The sequence below is a fragment of the Callospermophilus lateralis genome, chromosome 7, assembly GCF_048772815.1.
Source record: "Callospermophilus lateralis isolate mCalLat2 chromosome 7, mCalLat2.hap1, whole genome shotgun sequence".
NCBI lineage: Eukaryota > Metazoa > Chordata > Mammalia > Rodentia > Sciuridae > Callospermophilus > Callospermophilus lateralis.
In genome coordinates this window covers 21,404,676-21,418,525 of record NC_135311.1, presented here as the reverse complement: position 1 = coordinate 21,418,525, position 13,850 = coordinate 21,404,676, and the positions used below count along the sequence as shown (strand labels likewise).

General features: G+C 34.6%; 1 protein-coding gene and 1 pseudogene across 1 annotated transcript; one reads left to right on the top strand and one right to left on the bottom strand.

Moving 5' to 3' along the window:
- Positions 1-4,651: 4,651 nt before the first annotated feature.
- On the bottom strand, positions 4,652-6,391 carry LOC143404087 (splicing factor, proline- and glutamine-rich pseudogene; annotated as a pseudogene).
- A 5,451-nt stretch (positions 6,392-11,842) lies between these two features.
- On the top strand, positions 11,843-13,468 carry Tshb (thyroid stimulating hormone subunit beta). The gene is made up of 2 exons (XM_076862065.1): positions 11,843-12,004; positions 13,214-13,468. The coding sequence occupies exons 1-2, from the start codon at positions 11,843-11,845 to the stop codon at positions 13,466-13,468; spliced, it is 417 nt and encodes a 138-aa protein (XP_076718180.1).
- Positions 13,469-13,850: the final 382 nt, after the last annotated feature.

Here is a 13,850-nt window from a genome sequence, read left to right as displayed (position 1 = left end):
TTTTGGTGAGGATGTGGGGGAAAATGCACACTCATACATTGCTGGTGGGACTGCAAATTGGTGCAGCCAATATGGAAAGCAGTATGGAGATTCCTTGGAAAACTGGGAATGGAACCACCATTTGAGCCAGCTATCCCTCTCCTCAGACTATACCCAAAGGACTTCAAAACAGCACACTACAGGGACACAGCCACATCAATGTTTATAGCAGCACAATTCACAATAGCTAAATTGTGGAACCAACCTAGATGTCCTTCAGTAGATGAATGGATAAAGAAAATGTGGTATATATAAACAATGAAATATTACTCATATAAATATTGCTCAATAAAAGAGAATAAAATTATGGCATTTGCAAGTAAATGGATAGAGTTCGAGAAGATAATGCTAAGTGAAGTTAGCCAATCCCAAAAAACCAAATGCCGAATGTTTTCTCTGATATAAGAAGGCTAATTCATAGTGGAGTAGGGAGGGGGAGCATGAGGAGGATTAGATGAACTCTAGATAGGGCAAATGGATGGGAGGGAAGAGAGGGGGCATGGGGTTAGAAATGATGGTGCAATGAGATGGACATCATTATCCAAAATACATTTATGAAGACACAAATGGTGAATATACTTTGTATACAACCAGATATATGAAAAATTATGCTCTATATGTGTAATATGAATTGTAGTGCATTCCGCTGTCATAACAAAATTTAAAAAAATTTAAAAAAATTTTCTTTATTTTGAGAAGTCAACTTTATTTTGTATTAATATAGCCACTCCAGTTTTTTTTTTTTTTTTAAATACCCAGGGTCACTCTACAATTGAGCTACATCCACAGGCCTTTTTATTTTTTATTTTGAGACAGGGTCTGGCTAAGTTGCTGAGTCTGACCTCAAACTTGCCATTCTCCTATCTCAGCTTTCTAAGTAACTGGGATTACAGGCATGTACCACTGTGCTTAGATATAGCTTTCTTTTGATTAGTGTTAGTATGCTATGTCATTTTATATCCTTTTTACCTTTAATCTTTTTATGCCTTCATGTTAAAAAATGTTTTAATAGGTAACAAGTAATTAAGTCAATTTTTTCCCCACTCTGACAGTCTCTGCCTTTTAACTGATATAGTGATAACTGATATATTAATTTCTCACAGTTTTCACAGGCTTATGGTTTGAGGGGAGTCTAACTGGGTTCTCTGCTCAGGTCTCATAAGACTGAAATCAAGGAGCCAGTGGCTGCATCCTTCTCTGGAAGCTTAACTATGGAAAAATCTACTTCCAGACTCCCTCAAGTTGTTAACAAAATTCAGTTCCTGTGGTAATATGACTGGATTCTTTTTCTTGATGTTGGTCAGGGCCAACTCTTAAATTCCTAAATGCCACATTCAAATCTTTGCTACCTGGCCCTACCCTCAATGTAGTAGTTTGTTCTTTCAGGGTCATTAAGAGAACATCTGCTATGGCTTTTTCTCTCTCTGACTTCTGGACCCTCTTTTAAAAGTGTCCATTCAGAATTAAGGGGCTTTTTAAATGGAGTGAGTACACCAGAGGCGAGGAGTTTGGGAGAGCTCTCTTAGAATTCTGCCTCTCACAATCTATATTACTTTAATATGATTATTGATATGGTTGGGTTGAAATTTACTATCTTGGTAGTCTTTTAGATTTGTCCTTTCTATTTTTTGTTTATTTTTTCCCCCTTTTCAGATGTCTTTTGGATGACACATGTTTTTATAATTCTAATTAATTTACTTTTAGGCTTATTAGATATAATTCTCTGTTGTCTATTTTAGTAGTTGCTTTAATATTATATACGTATACATCTTTAAATTAATAATAGTCTACTCTAAGGTAATATTATATTACTTTGCACAGAATATAAAAAGTTTATAACAATATACTTGCATACCTGCTCTCTTATTCATGTGTAATTGCTGTATAATTTATTTCTTCACATACTATAACCACCATAATATATTGTTGTTTTTCCTTTAAATATCCAATTATCTTTTAAAGAAATTTAAATAAGGATGGAAAATTTGTATTTCTTCATTCCTTATTGTAGAGCTGGATTTTCCATCTGGTATTATTTCTTTCTGCTTAGAGTGCATGTATATTGGTAATAAATTCTCAGATTGTGCATATCAGCACAAGTGTACATTTTTTTCTTCATTTTTGAAAGATATTTTGCTGAGTCAAGAACTCTGGACTGGGGGCTGGGGATGTGGCTCAAGCGGTAGCGCACTCGCCTGGCATGCGTGCGGCCTGGGTTCTATCCTCACCTCCACATACAAAAAACAAAGATGTTGTGTCTGCCGAAAACTAAAAAATAAATATTAAAAAAAAAAGAACTCTGGACTGATAGTTTTTTCTTTAAGTACTTTAAAGATGGTGGTCTACTGACTTTTAGCTTGCATTGATAGTTCCTACTAGAAATATGCTGTCATCTTTAGCTTTGCTATTCTCTTCGTTATGTATATTTCTCTCTGTCTGCTTTTAAGATTTTTCTCTCTATTACTGGTGTCAAGCAATTGATTATGTGTGTCTTAGTTTGGTTTTCTTTTTTATTTTAATTCATGAGTTTCACTGGGCTTTTTGGATATGATTTATAGCTTTCATAATGTTAACTTTTCAACATTACATCTTTAAAACTTTTTTCTGCATCCTCTCCCTTTGAGGACTTGAATTTCATATATATTTGGTATCTTCAAGTTGTTCCAAAATCACTGATGTTTGGTTAATTTTTTTCTTTGTGTATTTAATTTAGAATTGTTTCTATTGCTTTGTCTTCAACTTCACTAAACTTTTCTTTTTGCAGTTTCTAATCTGTTCAACTATTTTAGCACATCTTTCATCAAATTCACTTTTGTTTTCATCTTTCAAAGTTAAATTTGCCCATATCTCCATTTCTTTATATGCTTATTAATCTTTTTTCTAGCTACTTGAAATTATGGACATTAGTCATAGTACCTGTTTTGTTGTTTTTAATTTATTATTTTTCTTATCTGTACTAGTTCTGGTACAACAAAATTGGTTAATTCTATCAATTGGTTAATTCTATCCTCATTTTGTGTTGCATTTTCCTGTTTATTTGTGTGCCTTAAGATTTTTTAATTGAATGCCACATATTATAGATTATACTTTGTTTAGTGCTGAATATTTTTATATTCCTATAAATATTCTTCAGCTTTATTATATGACTAAGTTAATGTTACTTGGAAACAATTCATCTTTTTAGGTATTACATTTAAGCTTTGTTAGAAAATGGCAGGACAACATTTGGTCAAAGCCCAATTTTTCCTCACAGTTGATGGAAAACCCTTCTCAGTATACCTACCTCATTTCCTGAATTAGGAGATTTTCCCACTGTTGTTGGTTGGACAGGCACTAAGCCTCATTTTGTGTGACCTAAGGCTGTTTCCTTAATTTTTTTTAGGTGTTTCTTTCTGTAGCCTCAGCTAGTTTCCTCACATGCATAAGTTTATCAATTTTCAGCTGAATACTCAGAGATTCTCTGCAAATCTTCAACATTTTCTCTCTGTGCAGCTCTGTTCTCTCCAGTTCTTTGTGAAGTCTAACTGCTTTTGTGTTTACAGAGTCTTAGGTCCATCTCCTCAATTTGGCAACATTTTTGGCCTCTGCCTAAGTATCTCCCTGCACAAAGGCCAAGAAACTTTCTCTAGGTAGTAAGGTGAAGTTTCCCATCTGTCTGGGATCTCAGTCTTTTTTAACCTGATGTTCAGTGTGTAGAACTATTATTTCTTTTCTTTTTTTTATGTTTAACAATCTTTAATTCAAATGTAAAAGTTCAATACAAGCCATTTGTAGGGCTTGGGATTTGTTGTTCTTTTAAAAACAAAAATAGAGGAAATGTGACAAAATGATCTTTCCACTTTTTTCAAAAACTTTCAAGGATAGATCATAGGGCCATAAAAGATCTATTAACCAAACCCACTTTCTCCCCCTACCAAGTCTTACACCCATTCCATAATTTTAAAATATATTCCTGAATGAAGATTTACAGTTCATCTTTGATTACATAAGCATTTAAAAATACTTAGCACCAGCTTGCTTCCTATAATGCCAAACAATTGTGAACTACTTCAAATCTGCATTTCTTCTTTTTAAAACAAGAGGGCAGTTACTTGTAGAAAGCAATACTTAAGTCTCCCCATACATTTCCCAGAAATGGCATATGCCTGCCATTCAAAGGCCTCGACACTCTCATGCTTTCAAAGTGGAATACCTAGCCTAATGTGCATAGAAGCATGAATGGCAAAGTTGAAGATCAGTATTATAACTATTTTTCTATTTATTTGAAGCACAGTAAAAAAAAAAATCTGTACACTTTGGAAATTCGGTGGCATAAGGTACACTGCCATTAACTTGAGGGACATTATACAGTAAAAAAAAAAAAAAAAGAAAAAAGAAAAAAACTAAAAAGAAAAAACTTTTCTCCTGTTTCAAACACTGCCCAAACAGACCATTTACAAATAATAGGTCAATAAACTGCTAACATCCATAAAAAGGTAGCTTTCTTACTAAAATGCAAAAATTTAAAAGTGGTATCTAAACAAGAAAAGACAAAAACAAACTGGAATGAAAACCTGGATATCACATCTAAAATCGGGGTTTTTTGTTTGGGCCTTCATACTCTTCTCTCCCTCTACCATAGCCTGCTGGAGTTCCAGGGCCCCTTCATCTTAGGACCCTGTCTACCCACAGGTCCCGCACCTCCCTGCCCAAAGCACTCAATACCCGTGTCACTTCCCTTCATGGAACCACTCATAGTTGCTGGTGGAACTCCAGGATTAGCTTCATAATTTATGCCACCACCACCACCTAGAGGTGGAAATTTCTGGCCTCCTGAACCATAGGGATCTCCCATGTTTATTGCTCCTCCACCACCCATTCTCATGTCTCTTTCTCTTGGATCCATGTAGCCCATCCGGCTATAAATTTCTCACATTGGCGAATCATCATCTCTTCCTCCCTTCTACGTTTTTCCTCCTGCTGCCTCAATTGCATTTCTTTACGTTTCTGCATTTCTTGATTGTGAAGTTCTTCCATACGTCTTAATTCTTCCTGACGTCTCATCAGATCTTGGAGTAAAAGATTTGCCTGATGCTCATGAATAGGCATCTTCCATTTCACTTTCCAACTTGCCTTTTGCATCCTTCATGTTTTTTTCAACTTATTTCCTTTGCTGTTTTTCCATTTCATCCAAGGACTTCCACCTCTGAGAATATTCATACTCAAATGTGCCATGCTAAGCAAAACGAGGTGGTATTTCTCCTTTTGATACATTGGATTCTTCTGTGCAAGTTTTTCAGGAAGACCATCTTTATCATCTAATTGTTCAAGTGGTTCCACAATGACTGGAAGAGGAGTTGTTGTCAGTAGGAAAACACCTTCATTGCTTCATTCAAATGCTTTTCTTTCTTCTGATTTAGAAGCAAATTCAACAATGCCTTTCCCTATAGATCTACCGAAATCATCCACAACAGCCCTTTCAACAGACCAGACTGGCTAAAGGCTTCTTCCAATAGAACTATTATTTCACATATCTTGTCTTGCTTTAAATTTATTTTAGGTGGGAGAGTAAATCTGAATCAGAAGTGCAAATTCAATTTGTGTAGGTTCTTTTAATAGCATGAGATCATACACGAGTGTGCCTTTAAAAAGAGAATCCTACCCAAATTTATGTATTTTATATTTTTCTAGTAACAGGCCAAGTGCATATCAGTTAGTATATATTACTATATATTGATACACACACACACACACACACACACACACACACACGGATATGCATATAAATCCACTAGAAAGTGAGTTCCTGGATCAAAGCTTTAAACAACTGAGTCATGGATTTCATTAGAAAGGAACATCTAACATTCCCCCAGTTACCATGCTCTTGTTAACTTGCCTGGAATCACTTAAAGCAAGGTTAAAATTTGGCACCCCAATTCTAATTTTCCTAGATTTAGAATTCTCTCACTGCACAGTAGTTCATATTCCCAAGAAATTAGGGGCCCCTGAACTGGTTCTCTCTGGTTTAGTTTACTAGAGTAAACTAAATTTTACCTAAGGATGTTTCTGTTCTGTGAGTCCCTACTTAATGAACTATAATCTAATTGAAAGCATAATTTAGAAGTATACTTCTTTTTTAATATTTATTTCTTTTAGTTATTTTTATTTATTTATTTTCATATGGTGCTGAGGATAGAACCCAAGGCCTCGCATGCACCATGTGCTCTACCACTGAGCCACAACCCCTGCCCAGGAATATACTTCTATAACAAATAGTTGAGTCTTAGCTGCTGTAGCCAAGTGTCAATTACAGGTGGCCAGCTGACGAGGCATACTGTAAGCTGTAACCAATCAAGTTGTTTCTGTACCTCATTTCTGCTTTCTATTCACAAATGCTGCCTACTGATGTTGTAGAGCTGCGTTTTCTAAGCTGCTTCTGATTCTGAGGGCTGTCTGACTTGTAAATCATTTTTTTGGGCAATTAAACTCTATAAAATGTACGTTTTCTTTAAGTTTTTATTTAACATATCCCACACTCTGCCTTGACATTGCTATTATCCTCTGAGGAGACTTACCTATGCCAGACATCATTTTTTCTTTAACTTTAATGAAAACAAAGACAAGGGTAAGTGAAGACAAATAGAATTGTGAGTGACCTATAAGAATATCTATGATTTATTAAGTATCTACCATATGCTAGGGGTTCTATGTATGTTCTCTAATTCTCTTAAAACCACTAACTAGCCATGAGGAAGGCCTTGGGGAATCAAAAGAAGACTTACACAAGGGGTGTTTCCTCAGGTAAATCATGAAAAATAAGTAGAAATTAGGTGAAATGAGGTATGCAGTGGGAGATCAGGCAGGTGTTTCAACAGAGGGAATAACATATGAAAAGGCTTGAAGGCAAGAAAGAATGTGACTAATTTGAGAAACTCAGTTTACTTTGGCTGAAAAATGAAGTGGAGAAAGGATGCAACTTGAAGATGGATTGGTGGGAGATGAGAAAACATGCAACTGTAGATCTAGAGCATATTATGAGGGCTTTGCAAATGAAACTAAGGAATTCTGATTTTTTTTTTCTTGAAGGCAATTTGGAAATGTTTAATGCAGGGAAAAGTCATTTAAAGTAGTAAAATTGAGTTATAGCTATGGAGATGGAGGAATATGTACATTTGTTCCAAAATTCAATATTTATTCATTCCTTAGCTATTTATGCATTCAACAAATATATTGATTGCCTACTACATATTAGGCACTGTGATTAAATATTGGTTAAATAAATATATGTTGAATTATTGTAAATTAGCTGTCATTTATTGAGCCCTTATTTTGTGCTAGGCACTGTGATAGGTGTCTTATAGAAATGTTGATAACACCTTTTAACAGGTGAGGAAACTGAAGTAAACAGAGTTCAAGTATTCCAATGACATATAACTAGTAAATGACAGTCAAAATTTGATCTCACATCAGTTAGTATCTTGCAAGATTTTACCATGTTACTCAAGTGAACACATTTCACATGTTAACTGTACTTAATATTTTTTAAATCCAAAGAAAATAACAATAAAACATTTTGAACTAATCAAGAAAATTTAATCAGCAGCATATGGGCACATTGCCCTAGATTTCCATAAAGAATTTGCCTTTGTCTTGTAAATGAGGAATAATTTTATATTTATCTATATGAGCAGTTAGGTAAAACTTGGAGTACTCAAACCCCCAAATAAATTTTCATTCCTAAGACTTACCTAGATGATGTTAAAGTGTTATTTTTTACTTCTTTTTTCCCATTCTGTGTCTGTACTTTATTAATATTAACAAACATTAATAAAGGATGTATTTAAAAGAGCAATTTTATTTTGAAATAGGAGAGAGGAAAATGCGTGCTACAATAATGTCAGAGTTTCCAGTGGAAGATATTGTGAACTTGTTTGTCTAAACATATTTTATTTGGGGTTCAGTATGAATTTTCAATAGATGTCTTTCAGATAAGAAAGCAGTAATTCAAATGCAATTATATAAACAAGAAGATCAGAGGGGAATTATCGTGAAGGGTATAAAATGAACCAAGAGTCTGGGTCATCACAGAAGCAGCTCACCAATGCAAAGTAAGGTAGGTTTCTATAATGAGAAGGCTCTGTGAAATAAAATGTTCTTATTCCAAGTTTCTTTTATTTTCAAAACTGTATTTATTTAAAAATTTCAAGTGTTAGAGATAATTTGCTTTAATAGGCTGTAAAGTTTTTAATTATTGCTCTAAATTGTTCAGTAGTTGGTGAAGGTAGGTGAACCAAATACATAAGTTAAGAAAAAATTCCATTAACTTAAAGGAAAAGAAACAACTGGTTGATTTCCTAAGGAAGAATGTTTAATGTGCATGACATTCTCCTGTTTACATTTGATTCAAATGTTTTTATCAATTGAATGTGTATTAAATCTTCTCAATTACTAATGGTCATTTTTGATCAAAATATAATTCTGGGAAATCTTAGAGTAAATTCAGTTTTCAGTACCTGCAGGGGCAATATACTCTTTATTAAAAATTTTTTAGTTATTTAATAGTAAAACCTCCTTGGATGATATCCAACACAAACATTTGCCTATAGTACATTTTGCTCTCTAGAAAAATGTACTGCTTTAGGGAAATTCTGGTATTGTTCATAAGATGGGCAATAGATTATTCTTCCTTTTTTCTTTCTTTTTTTTTTTTTTTTTGTTGTTGTACTAGGGATTGAACGCAGGGTGCTCTGTCACTGAGCTATATCCCCAGATGGTCGCTCCCTGTCCCCCCCAACCTTTTTTTAAAATTTTGAGACAGAGTTTTGCTTAGTTGCCAAGCATGGCCTTGAACTTGTGATCCTCCTGCCTCAGCCTCCCAAATTGCTGGGATTACAGGTGTGCACCACCACTGGACCTGGCAGCAATTGATTCTTTACTTCCTTTCTGAAATCTCATAGAATCACAGGCTATTTGTGCTGCAGAAACCCTCGAGATCATCTTTTGTTTTTAAGCCTTTCTTTCATAGATGAGGAAATTGAGGTTCAGAAAGATTATGAAGATGAAGTTTTAATTCCAATAAAGAAGTAAAGGAGAAAGAAATAGCTCTTACTTTCTGTATGTCAACAAAAGTTGTATCACTGTTATGGCTGGTAATTCAACACTTTTTTTGTTAGTTTAAAGTTCTGCATTTATAAGAAGAACTTCAAAAAATGTGTGCAATGAATAGGGCATCAATGGGGAAAAGTTATAAGACAATTTTTTGATCCTAGAATTTTGAAGGGGGTCAAATGTATTTATCTGTTTCTATTTTGCAAATGGGGAAACAAAATTTATCAGATTAAATATTTTAGTCAATTTTTCTTAGATCCATGGAGAATTCTGTTGCTTAATTTCTAAATCAATCTTTTTATCACTTGGTCACCACACATCTATTTTATATAAAATTGTAGAGCTAGAGGTTAAAATAAGTGAAGTTAATTATTTCCTATGGTAAAAAATCAGTAGGTAGCTGCCCAGACAGACAAGAACTATATGATCATGGTGGATGAGTGTTTTACATAATTTACCTGGTTCATAATTTTAAAATCCTGCTGATGATACTCCAGGTCTGTGGTTCTTAAATAATGAAACCAACTCTATATCATAGTGGGAATTCTTAAGTGAAACACTTAAGAAAACCTAATTCCATAAGTAAGGAATTCCTGTTGGGGGGCTGGGATTGCAGTTCAGTGGTAGAGCAGGTTGCCAGGATAGCAGATTGCCAGGCACACATGAGGCCCCAGTTTGATTCCAAACACTGCAAAAAATAAGCCTTGGGATTTCATATATTTTTTTCTTTTTTTTTTTTAGTTGTAGATGTACACAATATGTTTATTTTATTTGCTTATATGTGGTGCTGAGGATGAAACCCAGTGTCTCACACGTGCTAGGTGAATACTCTGCCACTGAGCTACAACCCTAGCCCATAAATTTTTATGTTTTTGCTTCCTAAATCAAATACAAAACAAAAATAAACAAACAAAACCCCTACAAGGAATGCTTGAATGGACAATATTTTACTTAAGAGTTCACTAGTCCTTCCTCCTAAAATGATTTAGTTCACTTCCTTTTCTATTCACAAGTATAGTAAACCTAAGGAGATCCTTGATAATTGTGAGTTATAAGTTGGACTCTTTCAGAGAACCTAGAACAGTGGAATTATTTGAGTTCATACTTAGCTCCTCCACTGGACTGTCAATCCCTTAGATCAAAAACCATATCTTACTCATTTTGTGTCTCAGTGCCTGACTCTGATGCTCACTATATATTTTTCCAGTTTATCTTCATTTCTCATTCTAGGAATAAGAAGTTGGTTGAATGACTACTAGTCTTTAGAAGTTGACATGTAAGATAAATCCCTGATTACCTCTGAAAAATATGCTCTTCATTTTTTTTTCTTACAAGTTTATTGAAGACAAACTCTAGTTAACTGAGACTTGTGTGTATGAGTTTAAGTAAGTAGGGGTATTAGCTTAAAGATACTGTTTGTATATGATTGAAAGTTTTGAGAAAATATTGATAATTTTTTGATGATTAAATAAAGATGTTTAGTGAATAATTATTTAATATTATGAGAAAACATCTTGTGTTCATAGATAATACTACTCCACTAAAGGGTGTATTTTCTTTACTGACAATGATACTTGAGAAGAAAAAGAACCCAAACACACACACACACACACACACACACACACACACACACATATACACACACACACACACACACACCCCTATCTAGCTGTACAATATTAGTAAAATGAAAAAATCTTCTTAATCTTTGAACTGATCAACCTACATCCCAAAGTCTGAAATTTGATTACCCTCTCTTAGTAGCAAAACAAAAATAATTATGTCATAACATTATCCAGATCATTACAATGCCCAATTGGTAGTGAACAAGTTTTCCATTAGACAGGCTCTATTGAGATGCATGTTCTACTTCTGCAAGGGGATCCTCTGTTGTCTCCCATGCAGCAAAAAAATATTTAGTATTTCTTTCTTATTCATAATAGATCATCATCATTGATTGTATTATTTTCAATGTGTCAAACTATATATTTTGCCTCTATATTTTATTCAAGATAATGAGTTTCATATATCTTCTGTGTAAAATTATCTTTTATTGGTCCAACTCTGCTTCTTTCAATCTTAAAGGAATATTCTATGGGTTCAGAAGGTGGGTCCTAGATTTCTAAGTTAGCCCATTAACACTAGTGTAGTTTTAGTTTTGCTTTCCTGGACTTTCTCTAGCTTCATGATATCTTCCTTGACTGGAAATGGTGGAATTATATGCAATATTATTTGCACTGGAATGGTACTAAAATTTGGTTATGCCTTTTCTTGATTTCTTTGTCATTTCTGATTATGAACAAAAGATTTGTTGGCCTTTTAAGTTATTGGGTCAGAGTTTTTAGAAAACTACCATTCTGGGGAAACTCTTCCTGAAGGATAACTATTAATTGACTTCTTATAAAGGTAGTTATTTGGATTATATTTCTACTGAATGAATTATTTCCCATTTGATTCCCACATGCATCTCTGTGTTGTGTTAACTTCAGGCTTGCCGTTTTGCTCTGGCAAGCTTTGTGGCACTTGAAAGCGGGACCTCTACAATGTGAGCTCCTCTACTATGAGTATGTGAATCATTAGCCACATCAAAATGTATATTTTAAGGTTTGAGAGTATTAAGTATATAAAAACATCTAAGCTTTTCCCAAATGTGTCTTCCAAATGCTCTGAAAGAATACATGTAATAGGTTTTTAAAATTTTATCTTTTATTTTAGCATGACTGCTATCTTCCTGATGTCCATGCTTTTTGGTCTTGCATGTGGGCAAGCAATGACTTTTTGTATTCCAACCGAGTATACAATGCATGTCGATAGGAGAGAGTGTGCTTATTGCCTAACCATCAACACCACCATCTGTGCTGGATATTGTATGACACGGGTATGTAGTTCATCTCACTTTTGGACATAAATTATATAAACATAGAAGCAGTTCATTCCTATCTGTAAAGGAAATGAGGTAAATCACAACCTCATTTTCCAAATCCAATGATTATTGGCTCCTTAAAAGTAGAGCACACAGTTTATAATATTATGTGGATTTACTCAGCAAAATGGGTACAGATAAATTTATAATAGTTTTGCTACCCATATTTGTTTAAGCCTATCTTATTCCCATAATCAGGGATAAAAGAAAGGAAGGTATCAGTTTTGTCTCTGTAGGATTCAGTGTAGATGTGTTATTGGGGAACAGGGTAAAGGAATCCTCTCTTAGTTGTTATTTGTGACAAAGAATGGAACCACCATTTGACCTAGCTATCCCACTCCTCAGTCTATACCCAAAGAATTTAAAAACAGCATACTTGGGGCTGAGTTGTGGCTCAGCGGTAGAGCACTCGACTAGCACATGTGAGGCCCTGGGTTTGATCCTTAGCACCACATAAATGAAATAAGGATATTGTGTCCAACTACAACTAAAAAATAAATATTTTTTTTAAAAAACAAATACACACAAAAAACCAGCATACTTCAGGGACACAGCCACATCAATGTTTATAGCAGCACAATTCACAATAGCTAAATTGTGGAATCAACCTAGATGCCCTTCAGTAGATGAATGGATAAAGAAAATGTGGTATATATACACAATGGAATATTACTCAGCAATAAAATCATGGCATTTGTAGGTAAATGGATGGAGTTGGAGAGTATAATGCTAAGTGAAGTTAGCCAATCCCGAAAAACCAAATACCAAATGTTTTCTCTGATATAAGGAGGTTGATTCATAGTGGGGTTTGGAGGGGGGAGCATGGGGAGGATTAGACAAACTCTAGATAGGGCAAAGGGGATGGGAGGGGAAGGGAGGGAGCATGGGGGTGAAAAAGATAGTGGAATGAGTTAGACATCATTACCCTTAGTACATGTATGAAGACACAAATGGTGTGAATATACTTTGTATACAGACAGAGATATGAAAAATTATGCTCTATATGTGCAATATGAATTGTAATGCATTCTTCTGTCATATATAACAAATTAGAATTAAAAAAACAAAAAAGAAAAAGAAATATAATGAATCGGCATTCATCTGTTTCAATTATCTATGTTTTCTAAAGTCCTATCATATGCTCTCTTATGTATTCATTCTCAGGATATCAACGGCAAGCTGTTTCTTCCCAAATATGCCCTCTCCCAAGATGTGTGTACATATAGAGACTTCATCTACAGGACTGTAGAAATACCAGGATGCCCACATCATGTTGCTCCATATTTCTCCTACCCTGTCGCTGTAAGCTGCAAATGCGGCAAATGTAACACTGATTATAGTGACTGTGTACATGAGGCCATCAAGACAAACTACTGCACCAAACCTCAGAAGTCCTATCTGCTGGGATTTTCTGTGTAGCTTTAAGAGCAATATAATTTGCGATTTGGTTAAATGTGTTTACCTGGAAAAAAAAAGCCTAATAAAATGTCATTATGTTTGACAATACCTTGTATATATCTTGAGTATTATTCCATCCACGTGCATACTTACACAGGCATTAGAGAGCTTAAGGAGCTTAAGAAAAGGTGAGTGAAAAAGCCTTTTGTAGTTTTCACATGAAAGAGGAGAATGGAGGTAAAACAGAACAGAGACATGCAGTGCTAATGAAAGCCAGACTTGAGCAGGTCCTCCTAACAGAGGACCAGGAGTTTGTCTTGACAGAGAAGGTGAATGTGGGTCCACTGCAGCAATGAAGAGAAAGCAATGTGATCAGAAGCTGAAGGAACACATGGCATCAGGG